Source organism: Crotalus tigris, unplaced genomic scaffold (assembly GCF_016545835.1).
Source record: "Crotalus tigris isolate CLP2741 ecotype Arizona unplaced genomic scaffold, ASM1654583v1 scf7180000018299.754606, whole genome shotgun sequence".
Taxonomy (NCBI): Eukaryota; Metazoa; Chordata; class Lepidosauria; order Squamata; family Viperidae; genus Crotalus; species Crotalus tigris.
In genome coordinates, this window is record NW_024096930.1 from 231524 (window position 1) to 257775 (window position 26252).

General features: G+C 36.4%; 2 protein-coding genes and 1 long non-coding RNA gene across 3 annotated transcripts in view; 1 reads left to right on the top strand and 2 right to left on the bottom strand.

Annotated features, from left to right (window-relative positions):
- Positions 1 to 4159, bottom strand: part of LOC120310797 (coiled-coil domain-containing protein 186-like) — an 18029-nt gene extending 13870 nt beyond the window's left edge. Inside the window, exons 1-3 of the mRNA XM_039349605.1 lie at positions 3578 to 4159; positions 2089 to 2155; positions 380 to 413 (exon numbers count right to left, since the gene is read on the bottom strand). Coding sequence (XP_039205539.1) covers positions 380 to 413; positions 2089 to 2154 — 100 coding nt within the window. The 5' untranslated portion in view covers position 2155; positions 3578 to 4159. The remainder of the gene's footprint in view (positions 1 to 379; positions 414 to 2088; positions 2156 to 3577) is intronic.
- MMACHC (metabolism of cobalamin associated C) lies at positions 4124 to 17782 on the top strand. Its single transcript, XM_039349607.1, has 4 exons — positions 4124 to 4250; positions 10719 to 10913; positions 14274 to 14426; positions 15501 to 17782. Exons 1-4 carry the CDS (start codon positions 4170 to 4172, stop codon positions 15810 to 15812), a joined length of 741 nt encoding a protein of 246 aa, XP_039205541.1. The 5' UTR covers positions 4124 to 4169; the 3' UTR covers positions 15813 to 17782.
- LOC120310801 lies at positions 5199 to 10712 on the bottom strand. Its single transcript, XR_005557469.1, has 3 exons — positions 9759 to 10712; positions 7677 to 7740; positions 5199 to 7231 (listed from the first exon to the last, which is right to left on the bottom strand). It is a non-coding gene; the product is annotated as an uncharacterized LOC120310801 (long non-coding RNA).
- Positions 17783 to 26252: the final 8470 nt, after the last annotated feature.

Genomic DNA, 26252 nt, shown 5'->3' on the forward strand with positions numbered 1-26252 from the left:
AATAGCATTAACACTGATTTAGATTTAGTAAACATTAAAAATTATCTGACTAAATCAGACCAAGTTCTGCCTGAAAGATAAAGAACCTATGTTTCCAGATGATGCCATACTGTACTTCAATACTTTCCTTACATAGCTGCCTATTCAGCTTCTAACACACCAGTCCCTATAATGGTATTAAAGCAGGGCACCTAAATCATAGCCATTTTTTGTTTGCTTAAAAAATATAATTTCTTGAAGTATATCCTCTGAAGAAAGCTACCAGAATTCTAGCAGGAGTTTTTTTTTCTCCCTTGCTGAAAACCTTTTGCAATGAAGAAATTACACAAATCTCTAAGAAGTGTTCTGAAAATATACAGAACATGTCAATCACTTTTACCTTTGGAAGAGATGCTGTCTGTGTTTAGATGTTGCTGCAAAAGAGAAAGAAACAAAATGATTAGAAAGTTATCAAGTATTTCAAAACACAATTTGGAAACAATTATGAAACAAAAATGCAACTTCAAATTGGTATCAAATCTGAGTCAATAAGTTTTGTAAAAACTTTTGAACAAAAAGTATTAGAATGTTTTCATTTATTATATCACTTTAATTGGCATGCAATTGGAGAAAATGTATTCAATATAACATAAGCCAAAATAATATTTATTTGCAACTTCAAATAAACATTCTTTCCTCATAAAAAGAATTCAAAATTGTTTCATAACCACTATCTCAATATATAAAATAATGCTGAACATATCAAATCAACATTAAACATAATTAAAATAGTTAATTCAAGCCTATAAATGAATGGTTTAACAGTAGGAAAATACACAATAGGACCAATCTGAATGAAATCAATGTTTTATTTATTTATCCACATCAGTCAGAAAGTCAATGAACAGCATTATTATATAACCATTTTTTACTTCATCAAGGTGCTTTACACTACATTCAATATAAAATATGCAACACTACTAATGCAAGGCAAAGAAACATTACAACAATAGCAGCCTCAGGTCCACTGTCCATGTTCTTAAGGTTTTTATAATAAACATTTTGCAAACAAGGTAGTCTCTTTGTACCTCAGGGGCAAGGTGTTTCATAATTCTAAACTTCTGCAGAGTATATTTTTTTCCTGGAGACTAGATGTAAGCAGATATAGGGGTGGTTGGTAAATCCCTAACTATATGAACATGTATAAGGGATGAAGATTTCTGAGATAACTCAGACCAAACTACACTATCAACTCCCCAGCACTTTTTCATACCACTGATGACAGCTGCAATACAGCAAACATTTGGAGGGCTGCATGTTCCCCATCTGTTCTACTAAACAAGGCCTGTAGCTTAAGTTAAATCATGATACATCTCTAGGAGTCTACATAATTAATTCAATACAAATCTAATGGGAACAAGTCAGAAAGAGATATTCAACACTTGTTACATTTTCCATTACCAATGTAAAGGTCAGTGTTCTGTCCAAAATATTGTCATGTTGCTCTACTGTTTGAACTGAGCATTAAAATACTGGTCTCTTTAGTCAATACTGAAATATTTAAATATGACCTCAATGCAGATGGCAGCATGTAGCTGAACAAGCAGGAATGGTGCTATCAAGTACTTGGATGGGAAACTATCACAAAATATATGCTGTGAACTTTCCAGGCTAGTGCTTGGAAAGTTGAAAAAACACCCTATAAGAAACAATTAAAAACAACTTATGTACTGTTGTTAACAAACTGCACATACATGTCCCTACAAAGTCACCAGGAGTCAAGCCTCAATTAAACACTTTATCCTTTCCCCTTTTATTTTGGCATTTATTATAACTTGTTCACTTGCCTGGTAGCTGCTATTTAACAACGCTGAAAAGCTTGGTGGTCAGAAGTTACAATATTAAAGACAGTGGGTTGGGTTGGGTTTTTGGGGGAAAAACTATCAACATCTTTTCACTTAACAGAATACATCTCTTAAGGTGTTTTTGTATCTACATATTTAGGATATGTTTAGCATATGTGAGTGCATACAAACAGGATACTCAAGCACTAAATATTTTTCACCAACAGAGTAGAAAAACAATATATTGCTCTGCAGCTTAACTTGCCTTAATTTTGGCCATGTTGCTGTCTGTTTCAACCAATATAGAACTGAGCCGTGTGTCCCAATCCATGCTGTTGAGGAAAAAGATGCCTTTTAGAAATCCACTGGTTACCAGTTTGTAACCTTGGGAATATCTTTGGCTAGAAAAAGAGTATCTGCAAAAGCAGTCAGAAAAAATGTTTATTTTCTGCTGTTATCTTCACAAAAATATATTGTAGCACAAAAATAATGTCATCACAAAATGAGGACTTGAAACTGCAGGTCATTTTGTATAAAATCCACTGCAAATTTTCTGCAAAGCAGCTGAAGCATACCCAATATAGAAAATACCATTAAAAGAGTATAAACATATACTCTCCAGAATTTTTTTCAAGGTCCCAAAATAGATGGAGAATGGGAACTATGCAAAATATTTGTAATATGTGAGAAGTATCTCTTTAATGTTCAATGGATGAAAACAGTTTTAAAATATTAATACTGATGTACAAACTGAACAGCATAACCAGGTATTAAGAAAATGTTAGTATGTGATGATGCATTTCAATAAAATGGACTGAAATACTACCGTGCCATTTTCATGCTGGGAAAGGGACTCACAACATTCTTTAAATCATCAGACCCAGATTTTAAATTGCATGCTTCAGAACAATCTTTTTTATCAAAAGATAAAACCAGGTGGATTCCTTTTCTAAGAGCAACTGGGTAACGCTACCTCTTTTTACCTGCAGGAAAAATTAAAGTTGCTTATAGTGGGGAATAAATTCTTTTTTGAGTACTTTACACCACACAATAAAGACATTCTTATGACAGGGAACACCAGAACCCAGCTTTCAATAATACTAGTTGGTTGAGTTCACAAAACTATTTCTGGGACTGCCCTGTACTGGCGTCTTACCAGCAGGCTTGTATGCAGAGGTTTATTCAATGAGTATTTTCCTGATAAGGTGCAACCATAAAAGAAGAAACCTTATTTTCCAAACGTCAATTGGAAGGGAGGGAAGAGAGCTACATCAAAAGAGGAAATGAGAAAGATTGTCAAAAAGGAAAAGAAAAAACCGAGGACTGCAGGAGATGCTTATTTCTCGGTTCTTCCCACGTGATGGTCTGGAGAATCCTCTTGCCTGGGGCTGGGAGACCAGACAGAGAGGACAAGCTGAGAACATACAGGAAAGAAGCAACCATCCTTTGTCTACCCTTCCCGCCACCGTGTTGACTCCACCTGCTTTTCCCCTCTAAACCAATAGCGCCAGGGAAGAAGTGCGGAGCCCGCAGCCATTGTACCAGTAAGTAAATCTAAATGGATGACGAGCGATACGGTTCCCCACCCTTCCCTCCGAATTCCTTCAAAGCCGGCCGCCTTTGAGGAAATTGCATCCACCGAGTCTCCTAAGAAACTACCCAGTTGAGCTGTCTCAGGCTGAGTCAGTGACCCAGGCCAGTCGCGCTTCCGAAAGCACTTGGGGAAGGGCTCCTTCACCAATAACCTCGCTCACCCTCGGCTGTTGCACCCAGCCAACGGAAGAAAAGCGGCCGTCCGGGGAGAGTCGGAACTGGCCTCGGAGACTTTTAGGCGACGACCCAAGCAGGAGGCAGCGGCCGCTCCGCTCCGCCAAAACTCAGGGCGATTCTGCTCACGTTCGCTCGAGGACCGCCAGCAAGCGAAGAGCGGAAAAAACAACAACAGCAACCGTAAAGTCCTCGCCCGGGCCCTCTTGGGGCCTTGCTCTCGGCGGGAAATCGACCACGTCCTCCGCAGACTGCAAAGAGCCCGAGGTTGGCAGATTCCGCCTTCCGCTACGCCGCGAAGGCTTCTGGACGGGAAAATCCGGGCGTCCCGTTGATTACTCTGAGCAGGGATGTTACTGGCAGAGCCGTAATCGGGGATGTCCAGGGGATACCGAAGAAGTTTCTCGCCGTAGCTACTCGCGGGATACTCGGAAGAAGGACAGAGGGGGCATCGCCGGCAGTCGCCCCCCCCCACGTCCCCCGGATCTTTTACACCTCTCGCCGCGCCGGGAATGTGGGCGAGAACCTTTCGTGCGTCTCGAAAACTACATTTCCCATAGGGCCTTGCGTTTGAGCACCATGGAGTTACATGTGGTCCATCTGGAGAGAAAGATCCGGGATCTCCTGGAAAATCTGGGTTTTGAGATTTATCCGTTTAAGGTACGGCGTGCACGTTAGGGGCGAGAGCGCTCAGTTAAGGAGGGAGATGAATATATATATACTTTTTATTGTGCTGTACTGTCAGGCAGAAAGGCGCAAGTTGTGGCTCACAAGATATGTATTAGTCGGAAAAGGTGCTACCAGGCTTCTGATTTTTTTGCTTGTAGAGTAGACCAATTTTTTTGTAGATCAATACCGCTCTCCAACTATAGTATTTAGAGAGTTTCCTTGACGTAATGCAGTGCTTATAATATTAAGGAATAACTCTGTGTGTATGTGTGTGTGTGTGTGAAAGAGAGGAAGGCGATTACTGATTTACTATTTTTTGGATTTTCCTATGCATTGGACATATTTTAATTACACATATTGGAATTCACATGTGATATAATTGACAGGCAATCTTTTAATATTCGTAATAACAATATATGAGGCATCAGAAAGTTTTGCTGCAGCATAATTTTGCAGTTTTTAGGTAAGTTACAGGTAGTCCTCAAACTCCAACCACAATTGAGCCCAAAATTTCAATTACTAAGGGAGACAGTTAAGTGATTTCCCCCCATTTTATGACCTTTCTTGCCACAGTTGTTAAGTGAATCACTGCAGATGTTAAGTTAGTAACATGGTTGTTAAATGAATCTGGCTTCCAAAAGCATTTGGGGAAGGTGCTTTCAGAATAACTTTCTGAAGTACTATCACACTTGTGGCATTAAAAGGAAGTACAATTGATAGGTATAAAACAGGAGATAGGGCCAATAATAGCTTATATGGAAATGAATATCAAGTAGCATTGTCTTGCAAGTTAAATATTTATGCTGAGGAGGTAAATCATTTGCATAGATGCAGGTCCTACCTGTAACCTGCAGTGGTTAGAATGCAGTATTGCAGGCTAATTCTGCCCACAGTCTGGAGTTCAATTCTGACAGGACTCAAGGTTGACTCAGCCTTTCATCCTGCCGAGGTTACTAAAATGAGGGCCCAAATTATTGGGGGCAATATGCTGACATTGCAAACTGCCCAAGGAGTGTTGTAAAGCACTATGGAGCAGTATTATATGTCTAAGTGTTATTGCTATTAATTGAATAATTTGGGCAGTCAAAAGAAAATTGTATATACAGTAATCTCGACACAGTAAATTGCTGTTTCTAATTGTTTCTTCTAACATTTGAAGAGCTGAAAGACTTAGAGATATTCCTATTTCTGGTTTAAAAGGGAAGTATTTTATTTGTATTTTTCTAACAAGTCAAATAGATATTTTTCCAATCAAGTTGATTATAAGCTACCAAATATGAGAAATTCTTCACCAAATTATTAGGGTATCCAACATGTCAGATAAATAAATTGTGTCAAATGCCATTTTTAAAATAGTGCATACAATAGGAATGTGATGCCAGTTCTGTAGAATTTCTGTTTTAAAATCAGCAAAGTAACCCTATTGTCTTGCCACAAAGTTGCCAGCCAGTGATAATATGAAGTAATTATATTACAGTTTGACTTAGCCAAACCAAAACAATAAATACCAGTGCAAATGCTAGGGCATGGAGTATAGAAATCCTACGTGACTAGGCTTTATTCTATTAATGTACAGAATGTCAACCATACACACAGTCATAATGTTCTATATAACAATGTTTTTTTTTAATGAGGCCATCAAAATGCGAAGCAGTAGTGCTCCCTGTAAACAGGTTTAAATTCTTTTACAGAAGCTGACTTGTCACTGAATCATGAGCTAGCCATAAAAATATGCAACACATTAACTCCTATTTAACTGAACCAAGGGTTCCTGAATTAATACAGATGTCTGCACTTTTTGTAGATAATCATATATTTGACGATGCACATAGAGGCCTGGCATCTCTGAATTCAGTTTCATCAAGGTAGCATAAGGGAGGATTAGATTGCAATTAAAAGAAGCATATTACTCTTCTAGGAGCCAATGCTAATATTTTTATTGAATGGTACACTAGGAAAGAACAGGCAATGCAAGCTTGAATATGGAACGAATAAAAGTCAAAGGTAACAAATCTGAATAAAGTCATACCTGGGCAGAAATAATTATTTTAGAGGCAAAAAAAAGGCAGAGGTAAAAAAAAAAAAGGGCAGGTCCTTCCTGCACATATGATGGAGGAAGGTTGTAGAAAGGAAAATACAAAATGGGCATATCATGGCATAGGTCCAAATGTAGATGCTAAACTATGATTGTATAAAGTGGTGATTTGTCATTAAACAAGAGAACATTTAACACTCATCTGTTGTTCATTGTCAGTTCACAGTGTACTATATTGTGGTTTGTTAAATAAGACACAATAGCTAGATTCACGTACAGTAACTCCCAAATCTGTGATTTGCAAACTTAATGTGACATGTTCAGTCAAAAATAAATACATTATATTATGAATTAGTGCAATTTATAAACCCAACCTTGACTTCTTGCATCATTTGAATAATCTCTTACAACTTTTCTTTATTCAAATGTATGCTGACTCTCCTTGATTTCTTGGGCATACCAGTTCTTGCCTCAGCAGAATATATCTTTATGGTTTTTCTCTGGTACCAGATTGCATGGTCCATCACAGAAGTAGTAATAGGAATTAACATTCTTTTTCTCATTTCAAGGGCTGAGTTGAGTCCTTGTAACAGGAAGTCTTTTGAGCTTCCATTTAGAGTTCAAGACTTGCATATATTAGAACTATATGATGGTAGATAGGATCCCATCAACTAACACAGACTGACAATGATCAATTGCTAAATACAAGCTTTTATTGAACAGTTTCAAAATCAGTTTGTAGAACTAGCACCCATTAATAGGCTTGCCCTCCTTTTTTAATTGTAATTGATTGTGGAGGACTTTGCAAATGTGCAAGAGTCCTGATGGGTCAAAAAGGATGGCAACCCCAGTGAAGAATAGCTGGAATCATAATGGTCAGGATTTCAGCTTGAACTGTAGTCCATACATATTGCACACAGTAACCTCACCTCAGCACCTATTAGACAGTCAAGAAAGACAAAGCAGTGACTAACATTTAGTTAAGTGATAGCAATAGGTACTATAGCTCCTAGTGCTTGATCAGAGCTCGAAAGCCTTGGGTTTATGCAGCCTCTAGCATTCAGAGTGATTTCCAGAGTTTCTACAAGCCATGCCACTGAAAATTATCATCAAAATATCTATTCTGGAAAGCTTTCATCTCTTCATTTCTTTAGCTAAAATAAAAAAGGAGACGGCTTCATTATGCTCTTTTCTCCTGATGCTGTTCTCTTGAACTACACTGGAGGGATGAGCCTCCACCCACTCAGAAAATTTTGTTTTTTTCTTACAGGGCAGACAAGGAAAAGAAGATTGCTTCCCCAAGACCTAGTTGCACAATAGATGTTTATCAACAAGTGATTGATGTATAGTAATGTGTAGTATAATCACAGAAAGGAACTTACCCTTTCACTTTAAGCCGAATTGTGATAATAATATTTGTAACATTCCACGTATCCATCTGTGATGCTGGAAAGCAAAAACATACGTGTTTGGCTAGCAGTAGCACACTTTGGTTCAGCATGTTATGTGAATCATACTGCAGTGGTTTCAAAATCAGAGTTTATGACTTAATGTGTTATACAAAACTTAGGCAAGTGAGGTTTAGTGAGTAAACCATTGGCAAGGAAACTAAGGCTTGGCAAATGTGAATTATGCCACTCTATCCCCCACTCTGGGAAACACTGCTAGCTGCTTTGAGGGTTTACTCAAAGTATAGCTTCCATTGATTGCAAGGCCTGGGGGAAAATGAGAGGGTTATCCAAAACAAAGATGGCCTTCCCTTTCCTAAGCTATCTGTATAGTAGCTTTTTCCTTATATCTTCAGCTGAAAAATCCTGTCCAAGTGTTTGTGGAATCCTAATGCAAGGAATCTATGGTAGAACATGGTTTCTGGAAAAAAAGTATTGTAATTTGCTCTATTCTCTTGGTCATAATGTTTGTACAAGATCTTCCATTATGAGCAATATTTTCATAATAATAATTTACTTTGCCCAGTTGCATGGCAGTAAATTATAAGATAGTACCATAGCATAGGTTTGGATGAGTAAAACCTGTCAGACTAAAATGTCATTAGCTATTTTGCAGCTAAGTCATGCAAATAAGCGTACAACTTTTTTTCTGAGGTTGTTGTTTTAAGCATGTGAAACAAAAGGAAAGGGGATAAAACTCTATTCAGTTGAGTAAGGGGGCTTCATGGCAAAAGTTTATGTGATGGTATGGTTGGATTAAAATTAGCCCAAATTTTATATTCTGGCAGTGCAGACACAGGAAGAAGGAATGAGCAAGTCATTATGATCAATGCACTACCCCCATGATCACTTGAACACAGTTCTGGTGCTTGGCAGCTGGCTTGCATTTATGACTAATTGCAGCATCCTGTTGTCACATGATCATGATTTGCAATCTTTTTTGCCAACTTCCAGCAAAAAATGAGGGAGCTGGAGTCACTTGATTCTGTGATTTGCTCAATGACTGTGATTTGCTTAAGAACTGTTGTTAAAATTGTTATAACATCAGGTCCAACTTGACTTACAACCATGATGACACATGACAGGAATTCTGGTCCCAATTGTGCTTGTAAATCGAGGACTACTGTTATGATTTATTGAACACAAACTAGCTGAATGTGTTATGTCAACCCCAGCCCATGTAGCCAGTTTATAGTTTGCTGTGTGCTTATCTAACATGCTTATCCATGGTTAATTAATTTATGCTCAGTTATAAACTAGCCAACTAGTCAATCATACCAGGGTTACACAAACACTTAACCATAAACTAGCCAACCACATTGTAGTTTTGAGTTTTATGTGAATTTGACCCATCTGATGTCAGCTTCTCTGACCTTTTGCTTAATAAAATTGCCTATATTGGCAAAGTTTCAACAGCTACCAGGACAGCACAATTTAAACATAGGCTTGTACTCACAGTGGTACAAAGATCTTCAGATCATTTAATCCTCATTTAGAGAGAGAAGGGAGAACAAAAGCAAGATGCTATCACTGAGTAGAGATCTCCCTATTTGTGGATTATCCAATTAGCTCTCTTTTCTGAATGATATACTATATACCATGGGTGTCAAACTGCTGGCCCACAGGCTGGATGCATCGTTGTGAAATTGCACCTACCCCATTGCCGGCAATGGCAAAAAAATCATGATACATCGCAGCACCCCTGCTATATACTATGACTTGGAGTCAAATTAGGTACATGTTAGAACCATGTGACTAAACCCAGTCATGTAGAAATAAGTTGCAAGTAACAAGAATTTTTACAACAAAAAATGTCTGTGTGACTTTATGAAGCACACAGAATCTTTACCATCTTCTCTTCCCAATTTGTTTCTCACCAACAAAGCTACAATATGCTGTGTTCAAATCAGATATTATTGGAACATATTACTGAGAATTGCTTTATCACAAGTAAAAACCTCATACTACTTTTTTAAAAAAGGGTTTTTTTTTGTTTAGTAGAATACAAGCACTTACTTTTAAAGTTTTATGCCAAAATGCACTCGAAATTGCAATCATATCTATCTGAGTAAATAAGCATCAGATTGCAGTCTGATTTAGATCACTAGTACCTGCCTTCAAGTAGCACTTTCAAAATGTGTCTGGTAATCTCCTGCTTATGACCCCAAGTGCTTTTTTTATATTTTAATTCATCTTTGGGTATGAAGCACATAGTTCAATGGAGGCCCCAAGCTTCTTGCTTACTTCTGTTCACATCCCTTATGACATCACAAGGAGCAAATATGCTATGTCATTAACTCACATTAGTGGTTGTAAACCCTAAATTAATTCCAGTTTTCAAACAAATCAATTAGTATTCAAAATTAAAATTTAAATAACTACAGTTTCATTTTTTGTATTGATGTTTGTATTGTAAAATCATAATTTGAAGTTAGTTTAAATTCATGTTTCCTAAACTTATAATCATAATTTCCCATATTAAAAAAGTAAAGTATTTGGTTCATTAATACAGATGCATCAGAAAGAACACTGATGATCCTGTTAAAAGATTATCTTGGCTAATTAGGTTGAGATATGATTACTGTTTTATTTAGTTCCTACGCACTTTTATTCTGTTAACTAGTTCTAGTATTAGCCTAATAGATAAATATGCAAACCAGCTTCCCATTTCTCTGTTTCTATTCAGGTCTTGAAAGATAATTGATTTTGAAATTTTGGAAAGCTGCATCTTAGGAAAAATATGCAGCTGTTGTTCAGTTTCTGTGTGCTTATCTGGTCTTTTTTTAAAATACATCCCAAAGAACCAGATTATGGAGTAAAGAGGTCTGGAACTTTCTGATTGTTAAAAAAAAATGTAACTGCTACTTTTTCTTTCCTTTTCAACAATGAAACTTCCTGCATTCAGACTTTGCCATCCAGTCATTCTTAAGAGGCCAGTCTTCCTATTCTAATAGCTTTTTTCTCTCTCTCTTGAAGGTAGGATGGTACAATGAGGTCCTTTCTCCAACTTGGCATTTGCAGTATTCTGATGATACTCTGGCATTTGTAGTGTTAAGCATTCCTGCTATGTTTGATAAGGCATTCAAACCCTTCCTGAAGAAACAACTACTGAAGAAGATTCACGATCCAGTGGATCAATGCATTTCTTATCATCTCTCGCTGGTTAGGAAGGTAAGACTCATCTATTCCTCCCTTTTGTCTCTTCTCCATTACAAATACAAAAACAGTCCTGCTTGATTATGGCAAGACTCAATCCAGTATCCAGTACCGAGCCACAATATGCCAGCAACTGGTCTGCACAAACAAGCAAAGCTCCACCCGCAGTATGCAGGCAGCATACAAAACCACGCCCCCTCCGGTCTTCAGAAAAACTTCTCTTCACAGAACCGGTCCCTGGTGCTCAAAAGATTGGGGACCTCTGCAGTATCCTGTTTCTAACAGTAGGTAGCCATTACATCCATGCACACAACTAAGGCCTATTATTTGCTTTTATTCAAAGGCAAACTTGTGGTTTTGGCTTATAAACACAATGCTGGCATGGTTTGGCAATGCCTTTTCTGATCCAGACGAGAATGTCCTGCTCTGATAAGTAACAAAAGCAAGCTTATGGACTTTTGTTCTATTCCACTCCTACAGGAGGTCTGTGGCTGATCTCTAGTGCATGACTTAGCATTATGTGTTAACCCGAACAATTGTAGTTTATTCATGAAACTGTGACCAAGAATACCATAGTTTTGTATGTTTTGTAATCTCAGCTAATATGTCTAAATCCTCATTTAGCCAATATTGCTAATACCAATGGATGAACATATTTATGCGTTGCATCCATATCTAAGCCAGCCCTTACTGTGAACTCTTCTGAGAGCTAGTATGACGATGTAGAGCAGGGAACCCAAGTGAAAGGTTTCCATTCTTAACCACAGAATTCTCGCTAGGTGATTTTTGGGTCACTCACTTTTCTCAGCCCTCTTTACCTCATTTGGGGTTACTATGAAAAAAGGTAGAGAGAGAAAGCATGATATATGCCATTTGGAACTGCTGGATGAGTAGTAATATAAATCTAATAAATTCAATTCTTATCCGTACATATTAACATTTTCTTTAATACAATATTATGCTAGCTTACCAGTTATGCTATGTATACTTGTTGATAGTTTTAAGAGTTAATAAAGCAGAGCTTACCTGACTTTTCTTGGGGAACATTCCTTTCTCTTAGTTTAATAAGCTAGTTTTAGTACTGTAATGCTTTCCATAAATCTAGGCAACCTAGAATTAGGTTAGCAGATTCTTTGTTTCTTTTTAAAAAATAAATTGGTATTTCTTTTCCTGCTTTCCACTCATTCTACAGAAGGCCAGTCTTAGTGACAGGTTGCTTGTTTTTGTAAAAGGTTAACAGTATTACATTTGAATTTTTAAAAACAGTCTGTATATACCAGTGAAATACAGGTATTTATTTTTAATTTGCTATTTAGCTCTGAAACTTCATCTCTTGTCTTTTATTAATTGTGCCTATTAGGTGTGGTCATAATAAAAAAAAGTCATATTGTAGAGTGAGTTGAGGAAGTAAAGTAAGTAGATGAATAGAATTAATCATCAAAGGACCTTGAAACATTTTACAATATTTGTTCTGTATAGAAATGGAAGTCTTATTGGCTAGTCTTTACAATAGACTTCTACAATCTGGGTGTCCTGGCCAGAGATTAAGGGAATTCTATCCCAATATATCTGGAGGCATCAGTCTGAAAGGCAGCATGAGATTGTTGCTATGGGAATGAATAAGAGTAGAATATCACATGGCAAAAGCAAACAATATATAGTTGGCATTGTACAGACCACAAAGCACTTATTAGGCCCAAGAATCCAATATAGGCTAGTATGACAACAAAGAATCAGGCTTTTCTGTATCTCTTTGCTGCCATCTCTTTGTAAGCTGGAATTTTGCAGTTCAGATATAATAGCTCTGGTATATCCATGAAAATAACTAACGTATATGATAATTCCATTAGATTAGTTGGCTGGGGAATTCTGGGAGTTGAAGTCCACACATCCTAAAGTTGCCAAAGTTAAAACAAACACTGAATTAGATCACTGCATTTTAGGGAAGCACACATCTTCATTTTTATCATTAACAACCTAAATAAAAGAGACTGCATATCTTTCATAGTTCTGATTGTATTTTAATTTGTAGAAGTCATAGTTATGTTTCTAATTTTATTGGGATTAGGGAACAGTGTGATGATATTACACAGAGATGATTTAATTCACTTTAGGCTAAAGATGAAGGATAATTTTTCTAAATATTTGAAATTTTGATGAGGGGAAAAAACTAGTACAAAGGTAAATGTTATTTGTATCTGCAAGCAGACACAACAAACATCCTTCTTAAAAACATGTTGTTTTCAACATGTAACAACTTAAACATGCTTTTCCATATAATAAGAGAGAGAAATATAGAAAATTATCTTTCTGCGCAAATATAACACTTTCTTAGGAAATTGTTTGTGGAGCAAATAGTTACCTCAGACATTTGTTTTAATTATTATCTTTGCACCAAACTCACAATATGCTAATGCAACTGAGAGAAACACTTTGTGAAGTTTATAGATTTGATTCTTTTGTAAGGAAAAGCATATGATTGTAAGCTGTCCAGAGTTATCCTGAGGTGAGGTGAGCAGCCAATACATTTATTGTTTGTGTGTGTGTGTGTGTGTGTGTGTGTGTGTTTATAATAAATAAATAAATCCATCATGATAGTGCCTTTATGTCATGGGACATTTCACTTTTTGTGGCTTTTCTTCAAATTTGAAAATGGCTTGACAGGTGTGCAAACACAACAACACATCTTTCCATTATACACACACCTGCTGAGCGGTTGCTTCTATACACAGAGGCAATTATGGCTGTTAAGTTTCTGGCATAGGATAATTTCCTTTGCTTTTCTTTGCTTTGCTCCAATCTCCCTATTATAACCACCCAGATGGACTTTGTGATAGGGTGATAGACTTTGCTTGGCTATAGTTAAGTTAGCGCGATGCAAAGGTAATTACCAATAAATTTGACCCTTCAGAGTAGTTTTTCTTGTTTCTCCACTTTCCGGTATTTAGAATGTTAAAATTCAAATTGATATCATTCAGCTGCCTCAGTTTAATATGTATGCAAACAAAAAATAATGAAACCTTTGAGTGGAGACTTTTTTTTTACTTTAGCATTGTTTATAAACCACTTATTGAAGGCCTTGCATGAGAAGACCTATGAGAATAGGTCTATACATGAGAAGACCTATGAATTTCTTAAAGGGATTGATGAAATAATTTGTAGAATCCTAAGATTAAAATCAATGATACCTGAGAGAATACAATGCCATGTACTTCAGATCTTGCCAATGTAAGACATTCTACCTTCCTCATCACCATTTTGTGTCATTAGACAAGGCAGGAGTTTGTAGAGATGGTTCTTACATTTCTACACATACCTGCAGCCACTATTCCTTTACATTGCAGGTTCACTTGTAATGAAAACTCTTCTTTCCAGAGTCTTGCTGACCAGAATATGGATATCATGTATGATTATGAGATCCTGCCCAACCGGAAGCCCAAATTCCTGGCCCAGACAGCGGCACATGTGGCTGGTGCTGCATACCTCTATCAGAGAAAAGATGTACATCAAGATTCCTGGGGAGAAAAAGTAAGCAGACTGGGAACAGCAGGGAAGGTTTTTTTCTTTGAGAACTGATGGGTCATTCCTGATTTTATCAATTCAGAAGGATCAAGTATATTTTGCAGAGTGTGCACTGTACCTGATTTCCTCTTCCATTCCACTTGTATTATTATCAAGCTTGCATCTTACACCTTGTATCTACATACCCAGTTCCATGGGTATGTGCAAGACTATTTGCATCCTTCTCTTGGACAGGTTATGAAACTGGAGATCAGTGAAATACAATTACTTTTCTTTAGTACAATATGTTTGTCTATGTCTATGGAGATTCTCAGTCACCCAGGTCATGGTTGTCCCAAAGGTGCTTTTTCAGGAGGCAACTGGACTTTGTTGTTTTTCTTTGAAAACTCTTTTTGCTTCTTATCCAAGAAGCTGCTTCATCTCTGACTTGATGGTGAGGAATGGAAGGATTTATATTCCTTGCAGACAGCTGGGCATTTGCCTTTTTTAAAAAGAGTCATTGAAGTCATTTGGAGGTTTATCTGTGTCCTCAGGGAAATGTGTTTTTCTGGATTTTTTGTTGTTCTGTTTCACTGTTACCATAAACCTACCATTAAAATAATAGACTGATCATTTCTTTGTCAGTGGGCAAATATACAAAATCAGCAGGGGATCAAATAATTTTCCCCACACTGTATGTAATAACGGGACAAAAAGAATGCGTAAAAATTATGAAAATTAATACCTCTCACAACTAATTTTCAACTTTGTTCAAAACTATTTCTTAAAGTAACTGAAAGGAAAGTTTCTATAGGCATGAGGGTTTGAAATATGATTGCAGTAGAAAACTCCAGGTCAAATCCTGTTACTAAAGTTCCACAGTTATCTTCTGAAAATAATAAAATTGGGGCCATATATCTATTTAATGTAGTTTATTCTTTTGGCATAAGGTGTTGTGTGAATCCACCATTGTACTATATTTAACAATCCAGGGATTAACATGATGCATGTACTGAGTTAACATTTGTCTTTTTTCTGCGTAGGATTTGAGCATTGGGTTTCTTTAAATACATGTCTTAAACCTGTTTTCTTTCATTTCAGAAGATCTATGGTGTTTGTATTCACCCCATTTACGGAGGTTGGTTTGCAATCCGGGCTCTTCTGCTTTTTCCAGATATTAAGGTACCTTTCTTGTTGCAGAAAAGCCCTAATGATTGTGTACCAACAGAAGAAAAAAGAATAGAACTGCTGGAGAAATTCAATTTCCACTGGCGGGATTGGAGCTTTCGGGATATTATTGAAGTGAAAGATAAATACTCAGAAGAACAGAAAACCTACTTTGCAACTCCTCCAGCTGAGCGGTTAAAATCGCTGAAACTGGAAGAAGAATTGCAGACAAAGATAATAGTCTAAATAGCTATTTTCACTGTGCAAAAATATACAAAACACATTCTGCTGTGCCCACTGCTAAAGGGACAGAATTGATGGATGAGTTGGTAAACCCAGGATGGAAGGCAAGTGCACTTTGCATAGAGCCAGTGAGCATAGAAGGACTAAATACAGAATAGGATTACAATATTAGTAACGCCTGTTTATTCAGGCATAGAAATGTGGAAGTTTTATTTTATTAGTAATTGGGGGAAGGGGTCAGAATGATTCTTTGGTGAAATTATATGCTCAGGAGAGACATATTTATAAATTGCACTTTTTGCTATCCTGTGGGAGAAATTCTCCAGATAGCAAATGTTTTGAAACATAATTGTCTAGTATTTCACAGTATAAAGATATTTTTGGTACGATACCATTTTAGTAATTCTCGGCACATACTCTGAAGCTCTGAAATAATTTTCATTTTGCTTGCTTGGTTGGTTGATTTCCAGGCTTTCCAGTGCTTCTAATGAAGCATTTGGGGAGGGGGGGGGCTTGTCTAATCCCTATGATGAAAGAGAACTTAAACAGTTTTAAAGATAGCACAATTAAAAAAAGACAAATGATCTGACTCTTTATTATATGTTAATTATGTGAAAATTGTATGGCAATTATGTAGTTTAGTGAGAAGACATATTACTAAATGACACTGAGCAGCAGTTTAGATTCATATTTTTGAGAAAAGCAATCCTGCAAAATAATGCTGCTCAAAATGGATAATTTTGCTGCCAAATTTTGTGTTGGCTTTAGAGCACATCTTGTCCTCCCCTGACATGGGGGGTATATGGAAACCAGTGCATGCAGCAGGAAGTCTAACTACATTATAAAAATGCTTCATGATCTCTAATGGAGACTTCTTCTGGTTGAAGAAGAGCCAAAGGACAATTGACTCTGTAAGTGTACAGAGTGGACCTTCCTGTCTCACCTACTGCTATTATTACTTTATCACTATGGTTTTAATGTGATCTTCAAACAGTTTTGATTTCTATTGTTCCATCGCTCCGTAACCAAAGTTCTTTTGCTCTCTCATTCTTTCAGTAAACATAACTTTTGTAATAGTCTACTTTATGGCAATGCTTGGGCTCATTCCTGTAAGACTTGAATATATATTTTCAGTCTTCTTGTATGACTGGAAAATGCAATGCAACCCTTAAAATCAGTTAAAACAGTTAGTGCAGAAACATCTCCCATCTAAACCAGGGAAAAGGTGCCCTCAGGGCTGGCCTTATTATACATGCAAAAGAGCCTTATTCACCTTCTTTTGTAGCCTCTCCTACAGTCTGCCTTCACCAAAAACAAATGTGCGGTCATCCAAAGGTTGTTAATCACTGCTCTGCTAAACAATAATAATAAAAAAACCTGTACAGTTTTTGTCCAAACTGACTACTTCTGGTGAGTGAGGAAAAGGAATGATACTGTACAGCATAACAAATGATTCGTAACATGTATCCAGGAGAAGCCTTAATGGTGTCAAAATGATGGCAGGTGTGTCATGATGCTGTTGTGCAAAGGATGAGAATATCAGGCTTGTGTTAATTTGCAGCAGATTGCATTGTGACACAGTTATATCATTGGGTCATTTGTGTTAAGATATCCATATGGCATCATTTCCCTGGCAATACAGATATAGATATCAATTCTTCTGTATGTTAGTAGCATGTAGGCTAATCTAAAATCTGGTTTGTTTAGTTTTGTCTTAGCTTTTGGAAAGCTGAAATAATTTTTCTGACAGGACTTTTTGAAAGTAAGAACTATGTTTTTCCTCTGCGATCAGCAGTGTTGTTTCTTTAAATTTGAGATTGTTTTTATTTGCATGATTTGACTTGTAAACTATCTAAAGATGGGTAATCTGAATGGTACTGAAACACTAGAAATAATATAAATATGTATCTGTAAGATGTAATTTGGTATTTATTTTGAAAAGAGAATAAAGCTGCAAGGCAGACAGAATTTAATCAAGTAATGTGATTTATTTTGTTCTTAAAAATGTGACTGAAGCTCATTATATTGAAATCAAGGTAATTTCTTTTCTTGATGTCAATGCCAGTTTTGGGGAACAAGAAGAATCTCAAAATGTCAGAGGGACTTATAACCTCTGAATGAGCCAGAACGTAGAGGAAAATATCTTGTCAAATATTTTAGGGGACTTGGCAGGCAAAGTTGGAAATACAACTGGGAAAAATATACCTACAGAATTATACAGTTAAAACAAAACTTTCTACATTACTTTATGCCAGAACCTGGGAGAAGAACACTGTTGTTTCTATCTGAAATCCTGAAAAGAACTTATGTTACTAATTTACAGTTCCAGCTAAAGTTGTATCTGAGCTTTATAGTGACTTTCTTAAGGGAAGCGTGGAAGTCTTATGTTTATAGCATATTCCAGAATTTATTTTATGTTTAGGTAGTTGAGAATAGGTGAGGTCAATTTCATTCATCCTGGTGACATCTAGATGGTTAGACTACAATTTCCATGAATTCCAGCCAGTGCATTGTGATGTGTTCCTCTCATTCTTTCACAGTTTTTCCATGTTTATTGAGAAGATCAACTCCGATTTATAACAGAGCAAGCTTTATTAAACAATACAATTTATATGTGTAAATCTGGGGTCCCCAAGGATGAAATTATATTCCTTTGGTGAGTTAGGAGCCAGACACATTTTTCCTATGTTTGAGACTATGTTTGGTTTGCTTGTTTTTTCCCTTGGCAGCTGTTCAGCTGTACAAGGCTGAAATCCTTCTGCATTAAGCAGCAAATTGGGTGTTTAATCCTCACTGACTGTCATCATAAGCAGCTAGAATTGGAAACCCATATCTTAAACAGTCATGTCTGCAATCTGCCAGAGGACAGCTAATTTCTAAACCCTTCACAGCCCCTTTTCCATTGGTCTTCCTTTTGCAGCTTGCCAGCTGAGGGGCTGCTGCTGGAAATCTTAAGAGCAGAATCAAGCGCAAGATTTTCCTTGGTGTCTCTGCATGCACAGCTTGATACCTGGTGATAATATAGGCTTCCTCTGAAAAGCAAACCAACAATTGTTATCCTGATCGAGGATGGCAGCTGCCATCCAGTCAGTTACACTGTTTTTATTTCAAAGAATTCTGATTTTTAATGTCAAGCCCTTTTGTGGCTGTTGTTATTTTTTTTTACTTTCTGCAAGGATGATATCCCATGGCTATATCAGTACCATGAAGAACTGCTACAATGTCCTGTCTGGCTGCCTTGAAATTACTTTTTGCCAATTGATTCTACAGTCTAATGGAAAATAAATCTGCCCAGTAGAACATTAAAATGGCAGAACCTTAGAGAAAGGTTACATCCCATCTCCTGCAGATTATTGTGGTATCTACATTATATGCCAACAATAGAATCCAGCAAAAACTTCAAAGAAGCCAAACTTCTTTTCTGAGGTGAGAAGAAATTTAAATTCAACCAGCCAACTATCAGCTCAACTAACATTTTACATTTTGACTACTTAGGATTGTGCATGCAATTCTTACTATTTACAAAAGACAACAACATTAGTCAAAGAGTATGCTTGGAATCAAAAGAATAAAATTGAAAATAGAAAGTTGCATTAAAATGCTGTTTAATTATTGTTTGAGAAAACAATCATCCACTGAATTGCATTATCTTCTCTGTTCCAGAAATAGATTACAGAAATCTTTTTCTTTCCCACTTCTACAACAGCTGGAGTTACCCAGTAAAAAAAGTTGGAGAATTGCCAATGGGACTTTTTTGGAAATAATTCCTTAGAGGCAGTGGCTGAGATTGAAAAAAAATGAACAAATAAAAATACAAACGTAAATAAAATCATATATCTGAATTCTTAAATTTAGATCTCTCCCTACTGGTGTACCTATGACTATTTAGAATGGAGGGGAAATTCAAAAAGGAATATTTTCTTATCTCTTTATTTGATTGATTTATTGAATATCTAGACATGTACATGTCTAGATGAATTCCCGTAGCCATTTTGGCCTCCAGGGAAAGCGTTTTCCATACAAAGTTAACTTCCCTCCTCCAAGCTGATCAAATTGACATGGCTTGTTCAGAGTTCTTCCCTCTGTGTGATTTATGAGACTTGGACAAAGTTAACTTTGGCAAAGCAATATATGACATAGCCCCTTCTGATACAGGAGCAAAAGCAATGTAATAGAAATTATATCTTTACTGTAACCTGGTCCATAACTATGTGTTTTGCATAGTATCTCAATTGGTATTAGTCAATAAACTAGAATAATAATAGAGTTAGAAGGGACCATTTCAGTCAAGTGGCTGTCCAGTCTCTTCTCAAAAGCCTCCAGTGATGAAGCACCCACAAATTCTGAAGACAAGCAGTTCCACTGATTAATTGTTCTCATTGTTAAAACAATTAAACTGTTAGGTTAATTGTTAGGAAGTTTCTACTTAATTCTAGGTTGCTTCTCAATTAGTTCTCATCCATTGTTTCTTGTCTGCTGGTGCAATCTGGATAATAGGTTGACATGGGGGGGGGGCTTCTTTATGGCAGCACCTCAAATATTGGAACACTGCTAGTCCTTCTTTTCTCTAGACTTGCCATACCCAATTCTTGCAACCGTTCTTCATATGTTTTAGTCTCCAGGTCCTTAATCATCTTGGTTGCTCCTCTCTCCAAAGTTACCCTAGTTGCTGCAGCCTTCTCAAACCAGTACCCTTCAAATGAGTTTGTTTTTCGTATCCATAATTCCCAGTAAGAGAGGACCAGGACATTTCTGCTTTTTTAGAGGTGATTATGGGATTTGAGGCCAAGGTTGAGGTTTCCTGATAAAAAATGTCTGAGTCAATTACAGCACTGTCCACTTACTGCCATATTAAAATTTGATACTAGTCTGACTAGATGAAAAGAGAATATAAGTCACCCTAAAGACTAATTTTAAATGTTTTGTTTATTCCTAGTTGGTTTTGTTTTATCCATGTTCTTTTCAAGCTGGTAAAAATTATTACCAAGTTATTTTAGCATTTATTAGTAGATTAAATATGAATGATTAGTTGTTGTTGTTAATTGCGAAGTCGTGTCCGATCCATCGCGACCCCATGGACAACGTTCCTCCAGGTCTTCCTGTCCTCTACCATCTTCTGGAGTCCATTTAAGTTCACACCTACTGCTTCAGTGACTCCATCCAGCCATCTCATTCTCTGTCGTCCCCTTCTTCTATTGCCCTCAATCTTTCCCAGCATTAGGCCCTTCTCCAGTGAATCCTTCCTTCTCATTAGGTGGCCAAAGTTTCAACTTCAGTGAATGATTAGAGGGAAGCATAATTTGTTAGAGCTCCTTTTTGCTGAACTTAGCACTGCTTTCAACCTAGGCCAGCTAGACCAGGAACCTTTTTTCCTGGACTGGTGAGTCACATTCTGGATCTTAAACCCTCTTATTAGCATTTCTTCCTGAAGGATGAAAAGGACAGCAATTCTTTCTGCAAGGAACTCAGGCTTTCCTTACAGCATCTTTCTATTTGTTAGCCTATGAAATAATTGTTGGCTTCCAGAGAAAGTGGTTTTATAACTGAAGAATAAAGTAATATACAGGATTACTTTTCTGTTATACTCTGTTATATTTTGTTAGTGGTTGGGCACCAAGTCTGAAGGAAAGTATAGTCCATTTCCTCTTAGTTCATTTATATAATGAAGTTCAGACAGTAGACTAAAAACCAAAACAGAAGCAGAAATCTGGAAGACAATTATCATTCCTTTTAGACATCTTGTCAATTAATACACACATGAAGGCGTATTATTATAATAAATATACTCCAGTGAAAGTTCTTTTAATCCATCTGACCTCTAGCCAATTCTTTTAAATGTCCTATGGCTTGGCTGAAAAATTCTGGATGCAACCTCCATGCATCTGAAAAATAAGATTGGTTTAATGCAATTCTTCTTAAATTTTTCCTTTGTTACCAAAAAACACTTATCAGAAAGTCCTTATTTAAATGTTCTTGTTGAGATTGAGTAACAGGTTATGTATGTTGTTACCCAAAGAAAAAAATGTTTTTACTCAATTTTGGATAATTTACTCAGGTTTGGGAAATATTGGTTTAATGTGAATAAATGAAGAATTATGTACCTTTTGTCAAGAATCCTTTCACCACTTAGAATTCCAAAGAAAGTCAATCTAGCTAATTACAGGTCACTGTTTAAGCAAGTTTGGGGATTAGAGGATATATAGAATTCATTGCAAAGAAGATAGCATTGAGTGAGAACATTTTGGCCTCTTGGTAACTGTTTTAAAACAGACATGAATTTGAAGTGCATATTGGTGTAATCTGAGATAAATAAAACCTGAGTAAATTCAAACTACCTGTTATTTTGTATCCCATGACGTCAGTGGTCCAATTCTAACTGGATAAACCATTCTGTGAAAGAATCTAAATATTAGATATGGACTGGGATACAAAAGATGAGATTTAGTTTCTTGTCATGGTGTCAGCTTGTCAGATTTTCCATGGGCATACATCAGAACATACGGGTTCCTCACAGTACAATATAAATATTGAATGGTGGATTTGCTGGTTGTTGCTCTGCCAACATGTCTGAGGCTGGCAATGGAAGGATTGTCCTTCTACTTTAATTAGGAAAGTTATGCCACCTATTTCTACTTTTGTTACACTCCAACTGAGCACTGTGATTATTTAGCTCTAACACCTTGTAGATATTCAATTAATAAGATATTGGGTACATTTCAGGTCTATTAACAAAGATCTTCTGTATTCTTGAACCTTGACTCTTTATCACTTAGCTTTTACCCTCTGTCAAGAGGGAGAGTCAGCACCCCAAGAATATGCAATATATGTGAATGAAATTCCAAATTTTTGTAAAGAAAAAAGATATCTCTGGAAAAATGTAATCACACCTTAAATTTTGTTTTTAAGGTGAGCATATAGTATATGAAAAATATCCTTTTTGTTAATCATCAAATACTGAGTGTCTAGAGCAGGTCTAGAGCAGGGGTATCCAACTCGCAATGCCAGCAATGGGGTTTTGCCATGACGCATCCGGTCTGCAGGCTGGCAGTTTGACACCCCTGGTCTAGAGGAAGCGTACACTAGACAAGTATTTGTCAATCCTGGCAATTTTCCTTGGCAACTTGAATATGTGTGGACTTCAACTCCCAGAATTCCCTAGGAGGCAAAGCCAGCTGGGGAAATCTGGGAGTTGAAGTCTACACACATTCAAGTTGTCATGGTTGAAAACATTGTCCTAGACAGAAATTTTACTGCAACTCACAAAAGGTTAATGTACATTAGAGATCATCTTTCATGTGTCTATTAGTTACAACTAAACCATACATTGGTTTCCTTTTTCTGCCACAAGAGGGACTTCAGTTTTGAAACACCATTATTTAGATTTAAGTCTGCTTAATTTTCCTGCAGGAAACAAAATTACACCTCTCCCCTCCTCCTCCTCAGAATTGTAGAAAAGGATTAAATGATTGTTAGCTTTCTCTTATTTCCAATTTGACCCAATAAGCTATGAAAGGGCAAAACTATTACAAATTTTCAAATGAAATGGGGGTGATAGAGAGTAGTAAGAAAGTTTAAAGAATTCCCTTATCTCTATGGCCAGTAGGAATTTAGGGACTTGCTACCAAATGATTACAGATTATAGGCAAATGACTGCAATTCATGGGGTTAAGCATTTCCCTTAACCCAATTACTTATTATTTGTCTTCAGCAATAAAATGAAACACACAACATACATTTGATATTTCAGTTGTTATCCTAAAATAGAATTTATACAGCACTAAATTTATACAACAGTAAAGCTGCAAGCTTTAATATATTTAAAGACTGACTACTAAAGGTAAGAAGTGTATTTCAAACTTTATGTCTTTAAGAAATTTGTGTCTGGACTAATGAGTTATTTGATTGTAGAATAATCACTGCCTAGCTATATTGGTATTCATATATGTTACAAAGAATTTGGGCGGCACTTGGCACATAATTCATTGGTTATCCTAGTCAAGGCTTCTGGTCCAGTCTTCCACAGCTGTTCACATATAGTTTCATTTTGATAATTCAGTTTCTTATCCTAAATAGTTATGACGTGCACCCCCTCCGTCTCTATTTCCCTGTCTGCCTAGTTGCCTGATACTTTTTTTCCCATTTTGTCAATACCGCTATAGGGATCATTCTCAGTGATCAGAAGAGTGACAAAAAAATGATCTCACTACTTTACCTTCTTGGAAGGGTTCCCAGATGGCAAGAAGAAGCTACAATTTTCTACATTTCTATCTTATCTTCTTGTAGTCATCCTGAATATTACGGTCCAGATGTGATAGCCCTAATTTTGTTATTGTTCACAACTACCAGAGGACTGCAACATTTTTTTTGAATAACTTACTCAGTGCAAACTATTTATCTGTCTGCTATTCCAAAAATAAATTCACCTTGTACTAGTATATGACTAGGCCTTGTGGGAACAAAGGTAGAACTGAGGGATCCTTGGTGTTTGAGGAGCTTGGTTGTTTTCTTACAGACTTTTCATTACATATTTTTTAGTGAAAAACAGAAATAGATATTGAAGATATCATATAGGACCCCTTCAAAATAATGGGGCCTTCTAAAGGTAAGGCAATAATAGAATGAAATATCAATTTTACAAGATCCATGATTCATTGATTCACAAGTCCTTGATATATAGTGTAGTAACTGATTAGCACTGATATTAGTTGATGAGAATTTGATTTATAATTAATAAATATTGATAGGAATCATCTGTTGATTTTTAGTCTGTGCCATCTATTCTATGTCAACTGACTCTGTTTTGAAGATCTGGATATACTGTCCAATCATAAGTTTTGCTACTTCTAAACTGTACATCTTTCAGAAGCATACAGTACACGAGGACAAAAGGAAAGACATTTATTGTCCTAGGCTTTTATTCACAGAACACACTTAATTCTTCTATTCGTAAGACCATGTCTCAGTCCTGAAAAATTAGAACATTGCCTCATGTTTTAAAAAATGACTTGATTTATTTAATTAAATGATTTCCTACATTCTACCATAAAGGAATGTGTGCTGTATTAATATTGTATAGTGGGAGTGTGGGTTATTAGAAAATCATGATGTGAATGCATTAGGAAGTGGAGCTTCTGATTAATTTATTTTTGAGTTTTATGTTCCCTCTGCCAACAAGAAAGCTAAGAATTATATTTTTCAAACATTAGCTAAAGCACAGCAAAACACTCCGTAAAATGATCAGAAATACAATATATTCAGTCCAGATCTGCTACAGATCAAAACTATATCAAATACTATTTTTCAAATATTGCTTGAAAGGCTATCTCAGGAAAATCCATGTAGACTATTGTTCTGCAGGAGAATTTGTGAATGCTTCGGGATGTCTGTGAGATGCTGGTGACAAGAGAAGAATCCTCAGTTTTTAAATATCCAGGCAGCCCCAACTGAAGTATGTAGTCCTTTAGGTAGTTTTTATAAGTCATAACTAGCACTTTGAACTGAGTCCAGAAGCAGACTAATAGCAATGCAGTTATTTTAAAAAAAGGAGGTCCATTTTTCAAAAATAGCAAGGACACAGAATTCTGGAGTAACTATACTCTGAAGGATTGGAGTTCAATCTATGAATACCAGTACTAGTAACTTTTTCTTATGCACATAGTGTTCCAGTCTAATCTGCAAGAGAGGAGAAGATATGTATATTCACAATCATTGTCTATTATTTTCTGCATTATCCACTGTTCTCCACAGACTGGTCTCCCATTGGTTTGCATTGCATTCAACTTTTGGATACTCCTAGTTGTTCCTCCACAGGGTTATTGGGCACTTAGCACAAAATGTATTGTTACCTACTGTATATCACTACAGTAAAATATCCTCTCTTTTGACCTTCACACATACACAGAAAAAAAAAAAGTTCAGGCATGCAAAATCTAAGGTATAGGAGCATCATATTACTCTTCTTTTTATAATCCTGACTAATCATCAAAACCATAGATCATGTTCATTTTTTGCATTTTATGCAAAAGGCTCACAATCAGCAACAAATGTAGATAATATCTTTTCTCTAATCAAAGAAGTCACTTTATCCATTTCAACAAAATCTGGCAATTTCATCAACCATTCCTGCTTGGTGGGTAGTGTCAAATCTTTCCATCCTGTGCCTATAGTAATATCACAGCAGTAATCTACACTGAAATAATTTTCCATCACTTTTTTATGAATGTTTCTCCATTAATCCCAAAAGGGAAATTTCCGATTTCTAACAATCCTTAAAATCCTTTGTATCAAAGTATGTATTTGAATCCAACTTTTTTTTTAGCATTTTACATGTCCACCAAGCACAATAAAGTGTCCCTTCACATTGTTCACATTTGCAATATACATTTGAAATGCCTTTATATATTATATTTTTGGCATCCTATACCAAAAATACATCATTTTATA

Bases quoted from the DNA above. Each gene is read 5' to 3' on its own strand.
- MMACHC (XM_039349607.1), top strand. From the start codon at position 4,170: ATGGAGTTACATGTGGTCCATCTGGAGAGAAAGATCCGGGATCTCCTG. The intron at 4,251-10,718 runs GTACGGCGTGCA...TCTCTCTTGAAG, and splicing joins TTGAGATTTATCCGTTTAAG to GTAGGATGGTACAATGAGGT. The intron at 10,914-14,273 runs GTAAGACTCATC...TCTTCTTTCCAG, and splicing joins ATCTCTCGCTGGTTAGGAAG to AGTCTTGCTGACCAGAATAT.